Raw genomic sequence first — 24,478 nt, 5'->3', positions numbered from 1 at the left:
TTGGGTAGAGACTTAGTGGTAGGTGGGTAGAGACTTAGTGGTAGGTGGGTAGAGACTTAGTGGTAGGTGGGTAGAGACTTAGTGGTAGGGGGTTGGTGGGTAGAGACTTGGTGGTAGGGGGTTGGTGGGTAGAGACTTGGTGGTAGGGGGTTGGTGGGTAGAGACTTAGTGGTAGGGGGTTGGTGGGTAGAGACTTAGTGGTAGGTGGGTTGGTGGGTAGAGACTTGGTGGTAGGGAGGTTGGTGGGTAGAGACTTGGTGGTAGGGGTTGGTGGGTAGAGACTTAGTGGTAGGTGGGTTGGTGGGTAGAGACTTGGTGGTAGGGCGGTTGGTGGGTAGAGACTTAGTGGTAGGTGGGTAGAGACTTGGTGGTAGGGGTGGTTGTTGGGTAGAGACTTAGTGTCAGGGGGTTGATGGGTAGAGAATTGGTGGGTTGTTGGGTAGAGACTTAGTGTCAGGGGGGTTGATGGGTAGAGAATTGGTGGGTTGTTGGGTAGAGACTTAGTGGTAGGTGGGTAGAGACTTGGTGGTAGGGGTGGTTGGTGGGTAGAGACTTAGTGTCAGGGGGGGGGGGGTTGATGGGTAGAGAATTGGTGGGTTGTTGGGTAGAGACTTAGTGGTAGGTGGGTAGAGACTTAGTGGTAGGTGGGTAGAGACTTAGTGGTAGGTGGGTAGAGACTTAGTGGTAGGTGGGTAGAGACTTAGTGGTTGTTGGGTAGAGACTTAGTGGTAGGTGGGTTGCCTACTGTACTTTGCAGATCATTTGGAGTGTAGACCATTGTGGGATCTTTTTGGTGTCGGTAAAATTCAATATGCACGAAATGGTGGTGAAAACACTTTAATGAGAAAATATTGATATAATAACCATCCTGTTGAAGTAAACTTGGAGTCACACAATGATATGTTGTGTGGTCCTCCCACTACGACTCGGGATGCCGTTTATTAGGAGGTGAAAGTGCATACGGTGGTTGATGTTCCTTTCCAATAAATATTGAGGGTCTTATTCTGGAGACATGATGATCGATGCTGGGCTACCTTTTGACAAATAAAAATAACCTTTCGTCTTCAGCTCTTTCTTCCACATTAATCTCATAATGTAGGCTATCCTCCCTGCACTGTTTCTGCAAGCTGTTGGCTAGAGAGCACGAGCTAATACCACATTTTTAGGGGACAAAACCATCAGTAGAGTTGAAAATGCGAGAGAAACCCATTTAACTTGAATTCTTTATTTGGTGCATGGGAATTTAACAACAAAATACAGTTGAAGTGGGAAGTTTACTTACCAAATAGATTTAAACTCAGTTTTTCACAATTCCTGACATTTAATCAGAGTAAAAAGTGCCTGTCTTAGGTCAGTTAGGATCACCACTTTATTTTTTGAGAATGTGAAATGTCAGAATAATAGTGGAGAGAATGATTTATTTCAGCTTGAATTTCTTACATCACTTTCCCAGTGGGTTAGAAGTTTACATACACTCAATTAGTATTTGGTAGCATTGCCTTTAAATTGTTTAACTTGGGTCAAAAGCTTCAGGTAGCCTTCCACAAGCTTCCCACAATAAGTTGGGTGAATTTTGGCCAATTCCTTCTGACAGAACTGGTGTAACTGAGTCAGGTTTGTAGGCCTCCTTGCTCGCACACACTTTTTCAGTTGTGCCCACAAATGTTCTATGGGATTGAGGTCAGGGCTTTGTGATGGCTTGTTATCCAAGATGGCGTAGCAGTACGTCGTCCTGTCATCCTGTCCCTTGTATATATCGTTTCTTTTTCGTTTTTTACATATTTTTCTTCGCATATCTCTTTAAAAACATTTTGCTAAACCTAAGCTTCCAAATACTCTCCTGCAACCCACCTCACCCAATGTAGCTATTTTTCCTAAAGTATTTATATTTACTTCGGAACCGGAACCCCTCAACTGAAGCTAGCCAGCTAACCACCAGCTATGCTAGCGGTCTTCAGCTAACCGGTCATCAGCTAAAAAAAGCTCCCGGAAAGCTCTCGCCAGTTCGAACAACGCGACTCTAACCAGAGCATAACGAACCTATTTATTTTTCATCCCCGGATTCCCACCGCAAACGGAACATTTTTCAGCTGGATCTTCACAACTAGCTATCTAGCTAAACCGCAACCCCGGATGATTACTCCTGGCTAGCGTTTCCACCCACTTAGCTTGAAGCTAGCCCGGCCAGAGCACCTGTAGCATACTCCTGGGCTACAATACCCGGGCCCACGACCGGTCTATCGATGTCACCGCATGAAGAGGAATAAACAGACTCACCCCATCGTGACGTCCCCCAAAGGCTAACTCTCTAGCCCTCGCTATCTCCCTGCTTGCTAATTCGGCCTGCTAACTGCTAGCTGTCTAGCTCCGGTCCGCTAACTGCTACCTTGCCTAGCCCCGGCCTACGAACTGTTAGCTTGTTAGCACAGGCCTGCTAACCGTCTGAATCGCCGCGTCCCAAACACTCACCGGACCCATATTTACTTTCTATCTCTATTTGACTTTTAATTTGTTTATACCTTCCGGAAACCTGCCTCACCCAATGTGATACGGAATCGCTATTATTTTTAATTTTTTAGAACACACTCAAGAACCTCCAGAAGCTAACCAGCTAACTAGCTACAAGCTATTTAGTCATTGTTAGTTTTTTTAACCTGGATAACACTCGCCAGTCCAGCTTTCCTGCCCATCCACTGCTGCCCCCTGGACACTGATCTCTTGGCTACATAGCTGATGCACGCTGGACTGTCCATTAATCACGGTACTCCATTCTGCTTGTTTGTTTTATCTGTCGGCCCCGCTGCCTAGTCAACGCCATTTTACCTGCTGTTGTTGCGCTAGCTGATTAGCTGTTGTTGTCTCACCTACTGTTTTAGCTAGCTTTCCCAATTCAACACCTGTGATTACTGTATGCCTCACTGTATGTCTCTCTCAAATGTCAATATGCCTTGTATACTGTTGTTCAGGTTAGTTATCATTGTTTTAGTTCACAATGGAGCCCCTAGTTCCACTCTTCATACCCCTGTTACCTCCTTTGTCCCACCTCCCACACATGCGGTGACCTCACCCATTACAACCAGCATGTCCAGAGATACAACCTCTCTCATCATCACCCAGTGCCTGGGCTTACCTCCGCTGTACCCGCACCCCACCATACCCCTGTCTGCGCATTATGCCCTGAATATATTCTACCATGCCCAGAAACCTGCTCCTCTTATTCTCTGTCCCCAACGCTCTAGGCGACCAGTTTTGATAGCCTTTAGCCGCACCCTCATACTACTCCTTCTCTGTTCCGCGGGTGATGTGGAGGTAAACCCAGGCCCTGCATGTCCCCAGGCACCCTCATTTGTTGACTTCTGTGATCAAAAAAGCCTTGGTTTCATGCATGTCAACATCAGAAGCCTCCTCCCTAAGTTTGTTTTACTCACTGCTTTAGCACACTCTGCTAACCCTGATGTCCTAGCCGTGTCTGAATCCTGGCTCACCAAAAATTCTGAGATTTCCATACCCAACTATAACATCTTCCGTCAAGATAGAACTGCCAAAGGGGGAGGAGTTGCAGTCTACTGCAGAGATAGCCTGCAAAGTAATGTCATACTTTCCAGGTCCATACCCAAACAGTTCGAACTACTAATTTTGAAAATTACTCTCTCCAGAAACAAGTCTCTCACTGTTGCCGCCTGCTACCGACCCCCCTCAGCTCCCAGCTGTGCCCTGGACACCATTTGTGAATTGATCGCCCCCCATCTAGCTTCAGAGTTTGTTCTGTTAGGTGACCTAAACTGGGATATGCTTAACACCCCGGCAGTCCTACAATCTAAGCTAGATGCCCTCAATCTCACACAAATCATCAAGGAACCCACCAGGTACAACCCTAACTCTGTAAACAAGGGCACCCTCGTAGACGTCATCCTGACCAACTGGCCCTCCAAATACACCTCCGCTGTCTTCAACCAGGATCTCAGCGATCACTGCCTCATTGCCTGTATCCGCTACGGAGCCGCAGTCAAGCGACCACCCCTCATCACTGTCAAACGCTCCCTAAAACACTTCTGTGAGCAGGCCTTTCTAATCGACCTGGCCCGGGTATCCTGGAAGGACATTGACCTCATCCCGTCAGTTGAGGATGCCTGGTCATTCTTTAAAAGTAACTTCCTCACCATTTTAGATAAGCATGCTCCGTTCAAAAAATGCAGAACTAAGAACAGATACAGCCCTTGGTTCACTCCAGACCTGACTGCCCTCGACCAGCACAAAAACATCCTGTGGCGGACTGCAATAGCATCGAATAGTCCCCGTGATATGCAACTGTTCAGGGAAGTCAGGAACCAATACACACAGTCAGTCAGGAAAGCTAAGGCCAGCTTCTTCAGGCAGAAGATTGCATCCTGTAGCTCCAACTCCAAAAAGTTCTGGGACACTGTGAAGTCCATGGAGAACAAGAGCACCTCCTCCCAGCTGCCCACTGCACTGAGGCTAGGTAACACGGTCACCACCGATAAATCCATGATTATCGAAAACTTCAATAAGCATTTCTCAACGGCTGGGCCTTCCGCCTGGCTACTCCAACCTCGGCCAACAGCTCCCCCCCCCCGCAGCTCCTCGCCCAAGCCTCTCCAGTTTCTCCTTTACCCAAATCCAGATAGCAGATGTTCTTTCTGAAAGAGCTGCAAAACCTGGACCCGTACAAATCAGCTAGGCTTGACAATCTGGACCCTCTATTTCTGAAACTATCCGCCGCCATTGGCGCAACCCCTATTACCAGCCTGTTCAACCTCTCTTTCATATCGTCTGAGATCCCCAAGGATTGGAAAGCTGCCGCAGTCATCCCCCTCTTCAAAGGGGGAGACGCCCTGGACCCAAACTGTTACAGACCTATATCCATCCTGCCCTGCCTATCTAAGGTCTTCGAAAGCCAAGTCAACAAACAGGTCACTGACCATCTCGAATCCCACCGTACCTTCTCCGCTGTGCAATCTGGTTTCCGAGCCGGTCACGGGTGCACCTCAGCCACACTCAAGGTACTAAACGATATCATAACCGCCATCGATAAAAGACAGTACTGTGCAGCCGTCTTCATCGACCTTGCCAAGGCTTTCGACTCTGTCAATCACCATATTCTTATCGGCAGACTCAGTAGCCTCGGTTTTTCGGATGACTGCCTTGCCTGGTTCACCAATTACTTTGCAGACAGAGTTCAGTGTGTCAAATCGGAGGGCATGCTGTCCGGTCTTCTGGCAGTCTCTATGGGGGTGCCACAGGGTTCAATTCTCGGGCCGACTCTTTTCTCTGTATATATCAATGATGTTGCTCTTGCTGCGGGCGATTCCCTGATCCACCTCTACGCAGACGACACCATTCTATACACTTTCGGCCCGTCATTGGACACTGTGCTATCTAACCTCCAAACGAGCTTCAATGCCATACAACACTCCTTCCGTGGCCTCCAACTGCTCTTAAACGCTAGTAAAACCAAATGCATGCTTTTCAACCGATCGCTGCCTGCCCCCGCATGCCCGACTAGCATCACCACCCTGGATGGCTCCGACCTTGAATATGTGGACATCTATAAGTACCTAGGTGTCTGGCTAGACTGCAAACTCTCCTTCCAGACTCATATCAAACATCTCCAATCGAAAATCAAATCAAGAGTCGGCTTTCTATTCCGCAACAAATCCCCCTTCACTCACGCCGCCAAGCTTACCCTAGTAAAACTGACTATCCTACCAATCCTCGACTTCGGCGATGTCATCTACAAAATGGCTTCCAACACTCTACTCAGAAAACTGGATGCAGTCTATCACAGTGCCATCCGTTTTGTCACTAAAGCACCTTATACCACCCACGACTGCGACTTGTATGCTCTAGTCGGCTGGCCCTCGCTACATATTCGTCACCAGACCCACTGGCTCCAGGTCATCTACAAGTCCATGCTAGGTAAAGCTCCGTCTTATCTCAGTTCACTGGTCACGATGGCAACACCCATCCGTAGCACGCGCTCCAGCAGGTGTATCTCACTGATCGTCCCTAAAGCCAACACCTCATTTGGCCGCCTTTCGTTCCAGTACTCTGCTGCCTGTGACTGGAACGAACTGCAAAAATCGCTGAAGTTGGAGACTTTTATCTCCCTCACCAACTTCAAACATCAGCTATCTGAGCAGCTAACCGATCGCTGCAGCTGTACATAGTCTATTGGTAAATAGCCCACCCATTTTCACCTACCTCATCCCCATACTGTTTTTATTTATTCACTTTTCTGCTCTTTTGCACACCAATATCTCTACCTGTACATGACCATCTGATCATTTATCACTCCAGTGTTAATCTGCAAAATTGTAATTATTCGCCTACCTCCTCATGCCTTTTGCACACATTGTATATAGACTCCCCTCTTTTTTTCTACTGTGTTATTGACTTGTTAATTGTTCACTCCATGTGTAACTCTGTGTTGTCTGTTCACACTGCTATGCTTTATCTTGGCCAGGTCGCAGTTGCAAATGAGAACTTGTTCTCAACTAGCCTACCTGGTTAAATAAAGGTGAAATAAAATAAAAAATAAAAATGGCCACTCCAATACCTTGACTTTGTTGTCCTTTAGCCATTTTGCCACAACGTTGGAAGGATGCTTGGGGTCATTGTCCACTTGGAAGACCTATTTGCGACCAAGCTTTAACTTCCTGACTGATGTCTTGAGATGTTGCTTCAATATATCTACATAATTTTCCTACCTCATGATGCCATCTATTTTGTGAAGTGCACCAGTCCCTCCTGCAGCAAAACAACCCCCACAACATGATGCTGCCAACCCCGTGCTTCACAGTTGGGATGGTGTTCTTCGGCTTGCAAGCCTCCCCCTTTTTCCTCCAAACATAACGTTGGTCATTATGGCCAAACAGTTATTTTTTTGTTTCATCAGAGCAGAGGACATTTCTCCAAAAAGTATGGTCTTTGTCCCCTTGTGCAGTTGCAAATCGTAGTCAGGCTTTATTATGGCGATTTTGCAGCAGTGGCTTCTTCCTTGCTGAGCGGCCTTTCAGGTTTTACTGTGGATATAGATACTTTTGTACCTGTTTTCTCCAGGATCTTCACAAGGTCCTTTGCTGTTGTTCTGGGATTGATTTGCACTTTTCACACCAAAGTACGGTAATCTCTAGGAGACAGAACGTGTCTCCTTCCTGAGCGGTATGACGGCTGCGTGATCCCATGGTGTTTATACGTGCGTACTATTGTTTGTACAGATGAATGTGGTACCTTCAGGCATTTGGAAATTGCTCCCACGTGTGAACCAGACTTGTGGAGGTCTATAATTAGTTTTCTGGAGGTCTTGGCTGATTTCTTTGGATTTTCCCATGATGTCAAGCAAAGAGGCACTGAATTTGAAGGTCGGCCTTAAAATACATCCACAGGTACACCTCCAATTGACTCAAATTATGCCAATTAGCCTATCAGAAGCTTCTAAAGCCATGACATAATTTTCTGGAATTTTCCAAGCTGTTTAAAGGCACAGTCAACTTAGTGTATGTAAACTTCTGACCCACTGGAATTGTGTTTTTGATTGACGTCATTTCCGGTCACAACTTGCAGGCTTGTTTTCGAGTTGCTGTGCGTTTTGTTGCCAACCTATTTTGCTACCTGACAACTTTATGGTTTTCACTTTTTAATTACCGTTCATATATTTATTTATTTTTTCCTCAACTTTTTCACTCCGGACGCTTTATCTGGACACGATTCGTCAGGACCTCCAACAGCCGAAGCTAAGTAGTAACATTAACATGATGCCTTCTAATTGCAGTCGCTGTACTCGCCTTACGGCGAGGATAGCTGTGCTACAAGCCCAGCTTCAGACGCAATCGTTAGGCAAGGGTAATTTCAGTGTAGGAAAGGATGAAACAGCGTCTGTGCCACCAGTAAGTACAGATAGTAGAATAAATCCCCTGGCACAGTCCCCGCAGACAGAAACTTTCAACCGGTTTTCCCCATTAAGCAGCGGGTCGGAGTCAGAGGCCGAGTCTTCTCTGGTCTCTACTCCTCCCGTTACGGGGTCTGAGACGCCAAAGCTTCCCACCATTAGCTCTGACAAATTGAAAACTCTAGTCATTGGCGACTCCATTACCCGCAGTATTAGACTTAAAATGAATCATCCAGCGATCATACACTGTTTACCCGGGGGCAGGGCTACCGACGTTAAGGCTAATCTGAAGATGGTGCTGGCTAAAGCTAAAACTGGCGAGTGTAGAGAGTATAGAGATATTGTTATCCACGTCGGCACCAACGATGTTAGGATGAAACAGTCAGAGATCACCAAGCGCAACATAGCTTCTGAGTGCATATCAGCTAGAAAGATGTGTCGGCATCGAATAATTGTCTCTGTCCCCTCCCAGTTAGGGGGAGTGATGAGCTCTACAGCAGAGTCTCACAACTCAATCGCTGGTTGAAAAATCGCTGCCCCTCCCAAAAGATAGAATTTGTAGATAATTGGCCCTCTTTCTGGGACTCACCCACAAACAGGACCAAGCCTGACCTGCTGAGGAGTGACGGACTCCATCCTAGCTGGAGGGGTGCTCTCATCTTATCTACCAACATAGACAGGGCTCTAACTCCTCTACCTCCACAATGAAATAGGGTGCTACCCAGGCAGCAGGCTGTTAGCCAGCCTGCCAGCATAGTGGAGTCTGCCACTAGCACAGTCAGTGTAGTCAGCTCAGCTATCACCATTGAGACCGTGTCTGTGCCTCGACCTAGGTTGGGCAAAACTAAACATGGCGGTGTTCGCCTTAGCAATCTCACTAGGATAAAGACCACCTCCATTCCTGTCATTACTGAAAGAGATCATGATACCTCACATCTCAAAATAGGGCTACTTAATGTTAGGTCCCTTACTTCAAAGGCAATTATAGTCAATGAACTAATCACTGATCATAATCTTGATGTGATTGGCCTGACTGAAACATGGCTTAAGCCTGATGAAATTACTCTTTTAAATGAGGCCTCACCTCCTGGCTACACTAGTGACCATATCCCCCGTGCATCACGCAAAGGCGGAGGTGTTGCTAACATTTACGATAGCAAATTTCAATTTACAAAAAAAAAAAAATACATTTTCGTCTTTTGAGCTTCTAGTCATGAAATCTATGCAGCCTACTCAATCACTTTTTATAGCTACTGTTTACAGGCCTCCTGGGCCATATACAGCGTTTCTCACTGAGTTCCCTGAATTCCTATCGGACCTTGTAGTCATAGCAGATAATATTCTAATCTTTGGTGACTTTAATATTCACATGGAAAAAGTCCACAGACCCACTCCAAAAGGCTTTCGGAGCCATCATCGACTCAGTGGGTTTTGTCCAACATGTCTCTGGACCCACTCACTGTCACAGTCATACGCTGGACCTAGTTTTGTCCCATGGAATAAATGTTGTGGATCTTAATGTTTTTCCTCATAATCCTGGACTATCGGACCACCATTTTATTACGTTTTGCAATTGCAACAAATAATCTGCTCAGACCCCAACCAAGGACCATCAAAAGTCGTGCTATAAATTCACAGACAACACAAAGATTCCTTGATGCCCTTCCAGACTCCCTCTGCCTACCCAAGGACGCCAGAGGACAAAAATCAGTTAACCACCTAACTGAGGATCTCAATTTAACCTTGCGTAATACCCTAGATGCAGTTGCACCCCTAAAAACTAAAAACATTTCTCATAAGAAACTAGCTCCCTGGTACACAGAAAATACCCGAGCTCTGAAGCAAGCTTCCAGAAAATTGGAACGGAAATGGCGCCACACCAAACTGGAAGTCTTCCGACTAGCTTGGAAAGACGGTACTGTGCAGTACCGAAGAGCCCTTACTGCTGCTTGATCATGCTATTTTTCTAACTTTTAATTGAGGAAAATAAGAACAATCCGAAATTCCTTTTTGATACTGTCGCAAAGCTAACTAAAAAGCAGCATTCCCCAAGAGAGGATGACTTTCACTTTAGCAGTGATAAATTCATGAACTTCTTTGAGGAAAAGATTATGATTATTAGAAAGCAAATTACGGACTCCTCTTTAAACCTGCGTATTCCTCCAAACCTCAGTTGTCCTGAGTCTGCACAACTCTGCCAGGACCTAGGATCAAGAGAGACGCTCAAGTGTTTTAGTACTATATCTCTTGACACAATGATGAAAATAATCATGGCCTCTAAACCTTCAAGCTGCATACTGGACCCTATTCCAACTAAACTACTGAAAGAGCTGCTTCCTGTGCTTGGCCCTCCTATGTTGAACATAATAAACGGCTCTCTATCCACTGGATGTGTACCAAACTCACTAAAAGTGGCAGTAATAAAGCCTCTCTTGAAAAAGCCAAACCTTGACCCAGAAAATATAAAAAACTATCGGCCTATATCCATTCCTCTCAAAAGTTTTAGAGAAGGCTGTTGCGCAGCAACTCACTGCCTTCCTGAAGACAAACAATGTATACGAAATGCTTCAGTCTGGTTTTAGACCCCATCATAGCACTGAGACGGCACTTTTGAAGGTGGTAAATGACATTTTAATGGCATCGGACCGAGGCTCTGCATCTGTCCTCGTGCTCCTAGACCTTAGTGCTGCTTTTGATACCATCGATCACCACATTCTTTTGGAGAGATTGGAAACCCAAATTGGTCTACACGGACATGTTCTGGCCTGGTTTAGATCTTATCTGTCGGAAAGATATCAGTTTGTCTCTGTGAATGGTTTGTCCTCCTGGCCATGCTGCTGCTCCAGTTTCAACTGACCTGAGCCCTAGGACCATGCCCCAGGACTACCTGACATGATGACTCTTTGCTGTCCCCAGTCCACCTGGCCATGCTGCTGCTCCAGTTTCAACTGTTCTGCCTTATTATTATTCAACCATGCTGGTCATTTATGAACATTTGAACATCTTGGCCATGTTCTGTTATAATCTCCACCCGGCACAGCCAGAAGAGGACTGGCCACCCCACATAGCCTGGTTCCTCTCTAGGTTTCTTCCTTGGTTTTGGCCTTTCTAGGGAGTTTTTCCTAGCCACCGTGCTTCTACACCTGCATTGCTTGCTGTTTGGGGTTTTAGGCTGGGTTTCTGTACAGCACTTTGAGATATCAGCTGATGTACGAAGGGCTATATAAATACATTTGATTTGATTTGATTTGATACCGTGAATTTCAGTGATATAATCTGTCTGTAAACAATTGTTGGAAAAATGACTTGTGCCATGCACAAAGTAGATGTCCTAACTGACTTGCCAAAACTATAGTTTGTTAACAAGAAATTTGTGGAGTGGTTGAAAAACAAGTTTTAACGACTCCATCCTAAGTGTATGTAAACTTCCGACTTCAACTGTATATTGTCATGTGCACTACGTCATCACGCACAGACTTTTATCTGCAACATGTTCATTTGATGGAAACATCTCTGGTGGGAAAATGAGCATATTGTTTATATGCAGATTTTAGAATATTCACATGAAACTATCACCAATTGGATGGAAACCCAGTTATTGAGACTAACCTAAATGCATAGAGGCGGGGTTACCCAGCTATTGAGACTAACCTAAATGCATAGAGGCGGGGTTACCCAGCTATTGAGACTAACCTAAATGCATAGAGGAGGGGTTACCCAGGTATTGAGACTAACATAAATGCATAGAGGAGGGGTTACCCAGGTATTGAGACTAACATAAATGCACAGAGGAGGGGTTACCCAGCTATTGAGACTAACCTAAATGCATAGAGGAGGGGTTACCTAGGTATTGAGACTAACATAAATGCATAGAGGAGGGGTTACCCAGGTATTGAGACTAACATAAATGCACAGAGGAGGGGTTACCCAGCTATTGAGACTAACCTAAATGCATAGAGGAGGGGTTACCTAGGTATTGAGACTAACATAAATGCATAGAGGAGGGGTTACCTAGGTATTGAGACTAACCTAAATGCATAGAGGAGGGGTTACCTAGGTATTGAGACTAACCTAAATGCATAGAGGAGGGGTTACCCAGCTATTGAGACTAACATAAATGCATAGAGGAGGGGTTACCCAGCTATTGAGACTAACCTAAATGCATAGAGGAGGGGTTACCTAGGTATTGAGACTAACCTAAATGCATAGAGGAGGGGTTACCCAGGTATTGGAGCCACAGTTCAGAAAGATGTATGCCAAGGTCCTGAAACATCTAAACAAATGTCTCTTAACAAGACATTAGTCTGTTTTTACCTGCAAATTTCACATGGAATTTATTCTCTGGCTTCAGAATCTGGACGTAAATGGGGCACTTTGGAGCGAAATCCTTCACAGCCCAAGCTCGCAGAATGGTCTGATGGTCCTTAAAGGTAAACAAGACAAAAATAATACATTAGAGGTTCATTTTTATTTGTTTGAACTGTTTTAGGAGTGAATGCTTTATGCACTGGTTAAATAGAGCTAATAAAACTCTAATATAACTAATAACACTGGTTAAATAGAACTAATAAAACTCTAATAGAACTAATAACACTGGTTAAATAGAACTAATACAACTCTAATAGAACTAATAACACTGGTTAAATAGAACTAATAAAACTCTAATAGAACTAATAACACTGGTTAAATAGAACTAATACAACTCTAATAGAACTAATACAACTCTAATAGAACTAATAACACTGGTTAAATAGAACTAATACAACTCTAATAGAACTAATAAAACTCTAATAGAACTAACAACACTGGTTAAATAGAACTAATACAACTCTAATAGAACTAATAACACTGGTTAAATAGAACTAAGACAACTCTAATAGAACTAATACAACTCTAATAGAACTAATAACACTGGTTAAATAGAACTAATACAACTCTAATAGAACTAATAAAACTCTAATAGAACTAACAACACTGGTTAAATAGAACTAATACAACTCTAATAGAACTAATAACACTGGTTAAATAGAACTAAGACAACTCTAATAGAACGAATAACACTGGTTAAATATAACTAATAAAACTCTAATAGAACTAATAAAACTCTAATAGAACTAATAACACTGGTTAAATAGAACTAATAAAACTCTAATAGAACTAATAACACTGGTTAAATAGAACTAAGACAACTCTAATAGAACTAATAACACTGGTTAAATAGAACTAATAAAACTGTAATATAACTAATAAAACTCTTATAGAACTAATACAACTCTAATAGAACTAATACAACTCTAATAGAACTAATAAAACTCTAATATAACTAATACAACTCTAATAGAACTAATACAACTCTAATAGAACTAATACAACTCTAATAGAACTAATACAACTCTAATAGAACTAATGCGGTGCGGACCACCTCACAGCGACTGCTTAGGATGAAACAAGCCTCTGCATTGTCCTTTCTGGAAAAGAAGGACAACCACTGTACTGAGTGGGTACATCTCAATACTCTACAGTGGCTTCCTCTCCTTGTCTCCTCTTCAACTCTATAACTACCCACATTGATCTGAAAACAGAAGAGGTTGATGCCTATTTCCTATCCAGTATTGGCTTTCACCAGTTCAGCTCTTCCACATAAGTGCAGTTGAAGGAAAGGTGACTAAAGACCAAAAGAGAGGAAACTGTTTCAGCGGATTGAGACGCAGCCCTTGGTGTTGGTGACTCACTTGGCTCGTATGAGGTCCTGGTCCTTGAGGGCCGATCCCTGGAGGTAGATGACCCGCTGGGACCACAGGGGGATCTGGAGCACCCGGCGCACCTGGGCGTCCATCTCTGTTGGACACAGGATGATGACATAGTAGTCCTGGATAGACAGGAAGGCAGAGGAACAGCCTGGGTCGTGTTCATTCGGCACCAAATGGAGCAAAAAGGACAGAAACAGCAAGGGACTACCTGGGCTTGTTCAATAACAAATGCAAAATTATGTTGCAAAGTGTTTTAAAACCTTTCTTGCGTTCCCCAAATTATCAAGACCCGAGGAAACACACACACACACACACACACACACACACACACACACACACACACACAACGGACCTGCAGCCCGGGGTGGGCGTAGAACTCGTTGAGGAAGTCCATCAGAAGGTCTATCTTGAGGGAGCAGACACACAGCACCACATGTTTCTCCGTCTGGGCGCGGTGACGGCTGTAGTTCCCCCCCGACTTCTGTCTCTCCATCCACAGGTAGGCCAGCTGCTCAAACTGACCAATAACGCCCAGCAGAGGAACACATTACCAATATGTAATGAATGCGCAAAACCATTCTCAAATCAATCTGAGGCTTTAATATATGACCAAATGCATACAGTTCACCCAATCCAACACATTTATGACTATTGATCTTTTATCACTGCGTTCTTACATCCTGGTCCTATAGAATCAAATCAAATCAAATCAAATTTTATTTGTCACATACACATGGTTAGCAGATGTTAATGCGAGTGTAGCGAAATGCTTGTGCTTCTAGTTCCGACAATGCATTAATAACCAACAAGTAATCTAACTAACAATTCCAAAACTACTGTCTTATACACAGTGTAAGGGGATAAAGAATATGTACATAAGGATATATGAATGAGTGATGGTACAGAGCAGCATAGGCAAGATACAGTAGATGGTATCGAGTACAGTATATACATATGAGATGAGTATGTAAACAAAGTGGCATAGTTAAAGTGGCTAGTGATACATGTATTACATAAGGATGCAGTCGATGATATAGAGTACAGTATATACGTATGCATGTGAGATGAATAATGTAGGGTAAGTAACATTATATAAGGTAGCATTGTTTAAAGTGACTAGTGATATATTTACATCATTTCCCATCAATTCCCATTATTAAAGTGGCTGGAGTTGAGTCAGTGTGTTGGCAGCAGCCACTCAATGTTAGTGGTGGCTGTTTAACAGTCTGATGGCCTTGAGATAGAAGCTGTTTTTCAGTCTCTCGGTCCCAGCTTTGATGCACCTGTACTGACCTCGCCTTCTGGATGATAGCGGGGTGAACAGGCAGTGGCTCGGGTGGTTGATGTCCTTGATGATCTTTATGGCCTTCCTGTAACATCGGGTGGTGTAGGTGTCCTGGAGGGCAGGTAGTTTGCCCCCGGTGATGCGTTGTGCAGACCTCACTACCCTCTGGAGAGCCTTACGGTTGAGGGCGGAGCAGTTGCCGTACCAGGCGGTGATACAGCCCGCTAGGATGCTCTCGATTGTGCATTTGTAAGTCGCTCTGGATAAGAGCGTCTGCTAAATGACTTAAATGTAAATGTAAATCTGTAGAAGTTTGTGAGTGCTTTTGGTGACAAGCCGAATTTCTTCAGCCTCCTGAGGTTGAAGAGGCGCTGCTGCGCCTTCTTCACGATGCTGTCTGTGTGAGTGGACCAATTCAGTTTGTCTGTGATGTGTATGCCGAGGAACTTAAAACTTGCTACCCTCTCCACTACTGTTCCATCGATGTGGATAGGGGGGTGTTCCCTCTGCTGTTTCCTGAAGTCCACAATCATCTCCTTAGTTTTGTTGACGTTGAGTGTGAGGTTATTTTCCTGACACCACACTCCGAGGGCCCTCACCTCCTCCCTGTAGGCCGTCTCGTCGTTGTTGGTAATCAAGCCTACCACTGTTGTCTCGTCCGCAAACTTGATGATTGAGTTGGAGGCGTGCGTGGCCACGCAGTCGTGGGTGAACAGGGAGTACAGGAGAGGGCTCAGAACGCACCCTTGTGGGGCCCCAGTGTTGAGGATCAGCGGGGAGGAGATGTTGTTGCCTACCCTCACCACCTGGGGGCGGCCCGTCAGGAAGTCCAGTACCCAGTTGCACAGGGCGGGGTCGAGACCCAGGGTCTCGAGCTTGATGATGAGCTTGGAGGGTACTGTGGTGTTGAATGCCGAGCTGTAGTCGATGAACAGCATTCTCACATAGGTATTCCTCTTGTCCAGATGGGTTAGGGCAGTGTGCAGTGTGGTTGAGATTGCATCGTCTGTGGACCTATTTGGGCGGTAAGCAAATTGGAGTGGGTCTAGGGTGTCAGGTAGGGTGGAGGTGATATGGTCCTTGACTAGTCTCTCAAAGCACTTCATGATGACGGAAGTGAGTGCTACGGGGCGGTAAGTTGTTTAGCTCAGTTACCTTAGCTTTCTTGGGAACAGGAACAATGGTGGCCCTCTTGAAGCATGTGGGAACAGCAGACTGGTATAGGGATTGATTGAATATGTCCGTAAACACACCGGCCAGCTGGTCTGCGCATGCTCTGAGGACGCGGCTGGGGATGCCGTCTGGGCCTGCAGCCTTGCGAGGGTTAACACGTTTAAATGTCTTACTCACCTCGGCTGCAGTGAAGGAGAGACCGCATGTTTTCGTTGCAGGCCGTGTCAGTGGCACTGTATTGTCCTCAAAGCGGGCAAAAAAGTTATTTAGTCTGCCTGGGAGCAAGACATCCTGGTCCGTGACTGGGCTGGATTTCTTCCTGTAGTCCGTGATTGACTGTAGACCCTGCCACATGCCTCTTGTGTCTGAGCCGTTGAATTGAGATTCTACTTTGTCTCTGTACTGACGCTTAGCTTGTTTGATAGCCTTGCGGAGGGAATAGCTGCACTGTTTGTATTCGGTCATGTTACCAGACACCTTGCCCTGATTAAAAGCAGTGGTTCGCGCTTTCAGTTTCACGCGAATGCTGCCATCAATCCACGGTTTCTGGTTAGGGAATGTTTTAATCGTTGCTATGGGAACGACATCTTCAATGCACGTTCTAATGAACTCGCACACCGAATCAGCGTATTCGTCAATATTGTTATCTGGCCTTGTACTGAAACATATCCCAGTCCACGTGATGGAAGCAGTCTTGGAGTGTGGAGTCAGCTTGCTCGGACCAGCGTTGGACAGACCTCAGCGTGGGAGCCTCTTGTTTTAGTTTCTGTCTGTAGGCAGGGATCAACAAAATGGAGTCGTGGTCAGCTTTTCCGAAGGGGGCGGGGCAGGGCCTTATATGCGTCGCGGAAGTTAGAGTAACAATGATCCAAGGTTTTTCCACCCCTGGTTGCGCAATCGATATGCTGATAAAATTTAGGGAGTCTTGTTTTCAGATTAGCCTTGTTAAAATCCCCAGCTACAATGAATGCAGCCTCCGGATAAATGGTTTCCAGTTTGCAAAGAGTTAAATAAAGTTCGTTCAGAGCCATCGATGTGTCTGCTTGGGGGGGATATATACGGCTGTGATTATAATCGAAGAGAATTCTCTTGGTAGATAATGCGGTCTACATTTGATTGTGAGGAATTCTAAATCAGGTGAACAGAAGGATTTGAGTTCCTGTATGTTTCTTTCATCACACCATGTCTCGTTAGCCATAAGGCATACGCCCCGCCCCTCTTCTTACCAGAAAGATGTTTGTTTCTGTCGGCGCGATGCGTGGAGAAACCCGTTGGCTGCACCGCCTCGGATAGCGTCTCTCCAGTGAGCCATGTTTCCGTGAAGCAAAGAACGTTACAGTCTCTGATGTCCCTCTGGAATGCTACCCTTGCTCGGATTTCATCCACCTTGTTGTCACGGTGTTCCCGTCTCCGGAGTCTGACCAGAAGACTTTTTCGGAGTCGTTTTTTTGGGTGGCAGCATGGGATCCATTCCGTTGTCCTGCTTGTAAGGCAGAACACAGGATCCGCGTCGCAAAAACCATATTCTTGGTCGTACTGATGGTGAGTTGACGCTGATCTTATATTCAGTAGTTCTTCTCGACTGTATGTAATGAAACCTAAGATGACCTGGGGTACTAATGTAAGAAATAACACGTAAAAAAAACAAAAAACTGCATAGTTTCCTAGGAACGCGAAGCGAGGCGGCCATCTCTGTCGGCGCCGGAAGTAAACAGCTACAGTGTGTGCATTTTCCCCATCCCAGTACGGGCACACCTGATTCAGATAATCAACTAATCATCAAGCCCTGATTAGTTGAGTCAGGTGTGTTAGTACTGCTAGCTGGGACAGAGCTGTGGGTCTCCAGGACTGTACTAGCAAAAACGCTGCTTCAACAGAACATTGAAAATGTGTCCATACAAAAGGCCACGGTAAATGTCAGCTATTGTCTTCAGTAAGGCAATCTGTTTACAAGGAGAATAGCAAAACAGCAGCAGAATGTATACTGTTGGCCTACCAAGACCATGGGTCAGCAGAAGGGATACTGTTGGTCTACCAAGACCATGGGTCAGCAGAATGGATACTGTTGGTCTTCCTAGACCATGGGTCAGCAGAATGGATACTGTTGGTCTACCAAGACCATGGGTCAGCAGAATGGATACTGTTGGTCTTCCTAGACCATGGGTCAGCAGAAGGGATACTGTTGGTCTACCAAGACCATGGGTCAGCAGAAGGGATACTGTTGGTCTACCAAGACCAATGGTCAGCAGAAGGGATACTGTTGGTCTACCAAGACCATGGGTCAGCAGAATGGATACTGTTGGCCTACCAAGACCATGGGTCAGCAGAAGGGATACTGTTGGTCTACCAAGACCAATGGTCAGCAGAAGGGATAATGTTGGTCTACCAAGACCATGGGTCAGTAGAATGGAAACTGTTGGTCTACCAAGACCAATGGTCAGCAGAAGGGATACTGTTGGTCTACCAAGACCAATGGTCAGCAGAATGGATACTGTTGGTCTACCAAGACCATGGGTCAGCAGAATGGATACTGTTGGCCTTCCTAGACCATGGGTCAGCAGAAGGGATACTGTTGGCCTACCAAGACCATGGGTCAGCAGAATGGATACTGTTGGTCTACCAAGACCATGGGTCAGTAGAATGTATACTGTTGGTCTACCAAGACCATGGGTCAGCAGAATGGATACTGTTGGTCTACCAAGACCATGGGTCAGTAGAATGTATACTGTTGGTCTACCAAGACCATGGGTCAGCAGAAGGGATACTGTTGGTCTACCAAGACCATGGGTCAGCAGAATGGATACTGTTGGTCTACCAAGACCATGGGTCAGCAGAATGGATACTGTTGGTCTACCAAGACCATGGGTCAGCAGAATGGATACTGTTGGCCTTCCAAGACCATGGGTCAGCAGAATGGATACTGTTGGTCTACCAAGACCATGGGTCAGCAGAAGGGATACTGTTGGCCTACCAAGACCATGGGTCAGCAGAAGGGATACTGTTGGTCTACCAAGACCATGGGTCAGCAGAAGGGTTACTATTGGCCTTCCTAGACCATGGGTCAGCAGAAGGGATACTGTTGGTCTACCAAGACCAATGGTCAGCAGAATGGATACTGTTGGTCTATCAAGACTACCAAGACCATGGGTCTACAATATTATACTTGTCTAGTTCAGCTGATTCCCTACTCACAAAAATATGATGGGTTATGCATTCTATCGATTTGGCATTTCCTATAGTAGATGTCCTAACATTAGTCCAGTTGATTTCCCTTTAGAAAACATATGGGAGTGTGGTAATAGTGTGTGTGTGTGTGTGTGTTTGTTTGTGCTTGCGTGCGTGCGTGCGTGCGTGCGTGCTTGCACTTGTGTCTGTGTGTGAGTGTGTGTGTGTGTGTGCTCTGTGTGTGTGTGTGTGTGTGTGTGTGTGTGTGTGTGTGTGTGTGCTTGCGTGTGTGCGTGCTTGCGTGTGTGTGTGTGTGTGTGTGTGTGTGTGTGTGTGTGTGTGTGTGTGTGTGTGTGTGTGTGTGTGTGTGGCCATCACTCTCACCTGTATGGGCAGCACCACCAGGGCTACAGAGATCATGATGATCACCAGCAGCTTGGAGGGCCACACGTTGGGCGTGACGTCGCCGTAGCCCACTGTGGAGAAGGTGACGACGCAGAAGTACCGGGAGTCGAACACCGTCAGCTTCTTGCCCGCCCGCTCCAGGTGCTGGATGCCACAGATGCTACCAGAATGCAGGAAGCATTAACACAGGGGCTAGGAAGGGAATGGTGTCACTGGAAAATTTGGAGCCGGTTTCCCAGATACAGAATAAGCTATGTCTTGGACTTAATTTTTCGTTGGAGATTCCCCAAGACTAGACTTACTCTGTGTCCGGGAAATGGTCTACTGGTGTCTACATTGAAACATACTGTATGAAGTGGGTCAAGAAAAACTCCCGTCGCTACACACAGGGTCGGTTTCCTGGAGAGAGATTAAGTGGACTAAAAAGCCCTTCCAATGGAAATTCTCCATTGAGATATTTATACCAGGACGAGGCTTAATCTGTGACCTGGGAAACCGGCCCATAAGGTTTTTTAATCGAGAAGAAACATGAACCTACAAGCCTTGCAACTGAACACCCTATACAGTAAATAGTCACTGGTATCTTCTCAAAAGCCTCTGAACATACATCATGGTTAATAACGGTATGCTGCATGGGATATATCTGAGGACGTACTTATTGACAAAAATCCTCTGCTTTGTTTTTCAGTTTGGATGTCAGTCATGTATTGATATAGGAAGTAGCCTGACCTTTGATCCCACTGGTCCGGGAAATGTATTAGTAAGACTTGGCCTCTCTACTGTGGACATGATGGATTTTTGGGGGGGAGGGAATGAAGCAATGTTGTCATTCCTGTAAACCTGTATTTACCAGCCAGAACAAACATACCTTTACAGGAATATTCTGTCCACACAGACAGAAGTGTCTCAACCTGACACACTTCAATGTTGCTACTTAATTTAACCTGTTTTTTGTTTTGTTTGCATCATATACAGCACATCTTAATATATCTATAACAGATACGTTGTGTTGAGAAACTGATGGATTACCAGGTGTGTGTGTGTGTGTGTGTGTGTGTGTGTGTGTGTGTGTGTGTGTGTGTGTGTGTGTGTGTGTGTGTGTGTGTGTGCGTGTGCGTGTGCGTGTGCGTGCGTGCGTGCGTGTGTGTGTGTGTCGCCATAAGCATTGCTTTATTACTATACAGGGACAGAGACAAACATTACAATCACACACACACACACACACACACACACACACACACACACACACACACACACACATTGTGTGCAGGGCAGCAAATGGCACCACTGAGATCACTTAGCGGTCATTATCCCCAGGGCAATCAGCTCAGATGAGATAGTCAGACCACAGCACACTCAGAAGAGCTTTTACCATTGCTTTCACTATCAGCCACTGCGAACCAGCATCTCTTATACTGTACAAATACTAGCATGACTTTATAGGATTAATAGAAAACAGTGTCTTAGATAACATGACTAATTGCCACCCTTTCATTCCACTACCATCTGGCCTATTGACTGACTGTCTACAGGAAGGATGACAGGCAGACAGGAATGAAGGCAGACAGGAAGGACAGACAGACAGAAGGACAGACAGATAGATAGACTGACAGAAGGACAGACAGACACACAGACAGACAGAAGGACAGACAGACAGACTTCCACAGGTGTCAGGCACTACAGTAGACCTCAAAGAGTAACAAGACACTATTACCACACTGAAAAGCAACAGCAACATTGTTCTAGCATTATACCTTAGAAAAGTATCTTCATTCAAAGACTCAATCATGGACACTCTTACTGACAGTTGTGGCTGCTTTGTGTGATGTATTGTTGTCTGTACCTTCTTGCCCTTTGTGCTGTTGTCTGGGCCCAATAATGTTTGTACCATGTTTTATGCTGCTACCATGTTGTGCTGCTGCCATGTTGTGTTGTTACCATGTTGAAGTCATGTGTTGCTGCCATGCTATGTAATTGTCTTAGGTCTCTCTTTATGTAGTAGTGTGGTGTCTCTCTGGTCATGATGTGTGTTTTGTCCTATATTTGTATTTGTAATCCCAGCTCCAATCTTACATATGGGTGGTCCCGGGAATCAAACCCACTTTTGTGGCATTTCAAGCACCTTGCACTACCAACTGAGTTTACAGAGGACCTTCTCTTTAGCTTTTATTTAACAATCGATTAGATGAGGGTAGATTAAACACTAACCAGTCAATCTTTAAAAATATGTACGTTTGATTGGGGCATCCCCAGCTGTAAGGAAAAAAAAAAGATGACCAATTAATGAACAACAATGTCTAACTGTGCAGAATACTATTGAATAAAAATACATTCTACTGTCATGTTTTTATTGTCACATGCACAAGTACAGTGAAATGCCTTTCTTGCTTTCCAAACAATGCAGTAATCAATATCAGTAGTACTGTAAAAAAAAAAATGTTAAAAAGTCAAGTAGAACAGTAACACACGAGAAATAGAAATAAGACTGGTGGACGACTGCGAGTAAACTGACAGTATATACAAATATTACCCTTTTATCACAACTTACTAAAGTACACAACGACCCGACTCTTATTCGCTTATGTTTCCAGATGAGATGACTTTATTGCACGAGAGTTTTTACAAAGCTTAAATAAGTAACCCAACTAAAGCTACACTGACTAAAAGTCAAGAGCACACCCATAGTCAGCCACTAGATGCAACAGTGTTTTCTTTCCCACATCACCACACAGACATGGTTATGATGTCCTTGATTGACAGTGGATTCTAACATTTTCAACATGTTCTGTGCATTCACTTCCTCTGTTTCCAGGCATAGAAATAAAAGTGTTAGAATCATTGTCTTTGAGAATTGACGTGGCATGGTTTAGTACTGCTAATGACTGATACTTCTACATTCTCTTCGAGTTATCCCTTTTTTTCTTCTATTGGAGTTATAAAAAGCTACATTTCTGTGACAATTCATTGAACTCCACGTGGTATGTAAATGCACCTACGACACATGGAATGAATGTCCTTACCAGCCATGTCCTTTGGATGGGTCGTCTGTCAACACACGACACATGGAATGAATGTCCTTACCAGCCATGTCCTTTGGATGGGTCGTCTGTCAACACACGACACATGGAATGAATGTCCTTACCAGCCATGTCCTTTGGATGGGTCGTCTGTCAACACACGACACATGGAATGAATGTCCTTACCAGCCATGTCCTTTGGATGGGTCGTCTGTCAACACACGACACATGGAATGAATGTCCTTACCAGCCATGTCCTTTGGATGGGTCGTCTGTCAACACACGACACATGGAATGAATGTCCTTACCAGCCATGTCCTTTGGATGGGTCGTCTGTCAACACACGACACATGTATAGGACACAGCTCAGGACCTTTATGGAGAAGTCGAACACTCGTCTTCTCAGGCCTGGGAGACAGAGAGACAGAGAGGTTATAATGTCGTACTTAGGGTCAGGAGTACTTCCTCACCATGTGACTTGACCAGGAGAACATCTGGGTCCCTTAGTTATAACAGGTTCAACAGTTATAACCAATGCTATTTGTTACTGATGCAAAAGGTGTATTTTTCCCTCTTAAAAAAAGTACAAATAAGATATAAAATAAAATATTAACATTTTACTGCAGTATTAACATTTTACTGCATTAGGCTAAATCAGGGTCACACAGAGTGATTCTTGGTGGTCTTAAACAAATCTACCTTGGAAACAAAAGTATACACCTCACACACATGGTTGTGGGCTTACAAAAAAGAAGACACATGTACCATGTCAGATATAGAGTTTAAATGTATTCAGTTTTGAGTTTGCATCCCAATATTACACTTTATATAGATCCCAAAAGACTGAAATATAACAAAACCATTTGATATAGAAACACCAGATTTTCAGGGGTTTAAAACAAATCATGTTTATTAATGATTCAATTATGAATAACATTCCACACATGAAAAGAAAGGGCTACACAAGTGCAAAGATTCCACAGGTACAAACTCTAAATAAACTTTGACCCTGGACTATCAACTACTGCTGTATGCCGATCATAGTCTCATTCCCTTCTTATGCCAGCACCATGACACTCTAGGTCTTTATACAAATGTAACCCCCACAGATACATTTGTTCTAAGGGGTGCACCACTAGCATAGTCATTCTCTTCCCCTCTCCAACTGCACTTTGAAAAACACAAAATCACAACACAAAATCTACTATTGTATTGAAAAAGTTCGAATATTTTTTTATTTTTTATTCCACGAACCTTACATTTTCTACTAGCTACAACAGTGTTTAACCACGTCATTTTAAAAAATAATTGTAGTTAACATGATGTCAAACAAACTGAACCTACCTCTCATCATTTTGTAAATTCTGGTCCCCGAGGAGTAAGTCTCTGAATCTATACTTCGGGGGAAGAGGGGGTACTTCGCTCTCCAAATCAACCATAGTTCTCCAAATCTGAAATGTACACTTTTATGACTGTACATTTACATTTACATTTAAGTCATTTAGCAGACGCTCTTATCCAGAGCGACTTACAAATTGGTGCATTCACCTTATGACATCCAGTGGAACAGTAGTGCATCTAAATATTTTAAGGGGGGGTGAGAGGGATTACTTTATCCTATCCTAGGTATTCTGTATTTTAGAAAAATTGTTGTACTCCGAGTGCACAAAAGGTGTGTCTTCTCACTCCAAGCGCTCAAAAAGACTGCATACATCACACAAATGATATTACATTATTTGGAAAACAAGGAAGCAGCTATAGGCTAATTATTCAA

General features: G+C 44.5%; 1 protein-coding gene across 1 annotated transcript in view; it reads right to left on the bottom strand.

Annotated features, from left to right (window-relative positions):
• LOC115101598 (potassium channel subfamily T member 2) overlaps positions 1-19,867 on the bottom strand; it is a gene marked incomplete at its 5' end in the record, with an annotated part of 95,964 nt that extends 76,097 nt beyond the window's left edge. Inside the window, 5 exon segments of the mRNA XM_065006091.1 lie at positions 12,229-12,332; positions 13,314-13,377; positions 13,642-13,778; positions 14,012-14,176; positions 19,667-19,867. Coding sequence (XP_064862163.1) covers positions 12,229-12,332; positions 13,314-13,377; positions 13,642-13,778; positions 14,012-14,176; positions 19,667-19,867 — 671 coding nt within the window.
• Between the last annotated feature and the right edge of the window lie 4,611 nt (positions 19,868-24,478).

This window comes from Oncorhynchus nerka, linkage group LG20, assembly GCF_034236695.1.
Source record: "Oncorhynchus nerka isolate Pitt River linkage group LG20, Oner_Uvic_2.0, whole genome shotgun sequence".
In the NCBI taxonomy this organism is placed as follows: domain Eukaryota; kingdom Metazoa; phylum Chordata; class Actinopteri; order Salmoniformes; family Salmonidae; genus Oncorhynchus; species Oncorhynchus nerka.
The sequence above is the reverse complement of the archived record's forward strand: the minus strand, read 5'-3'. Positions and strand labels throughout refer to the sequence as shown.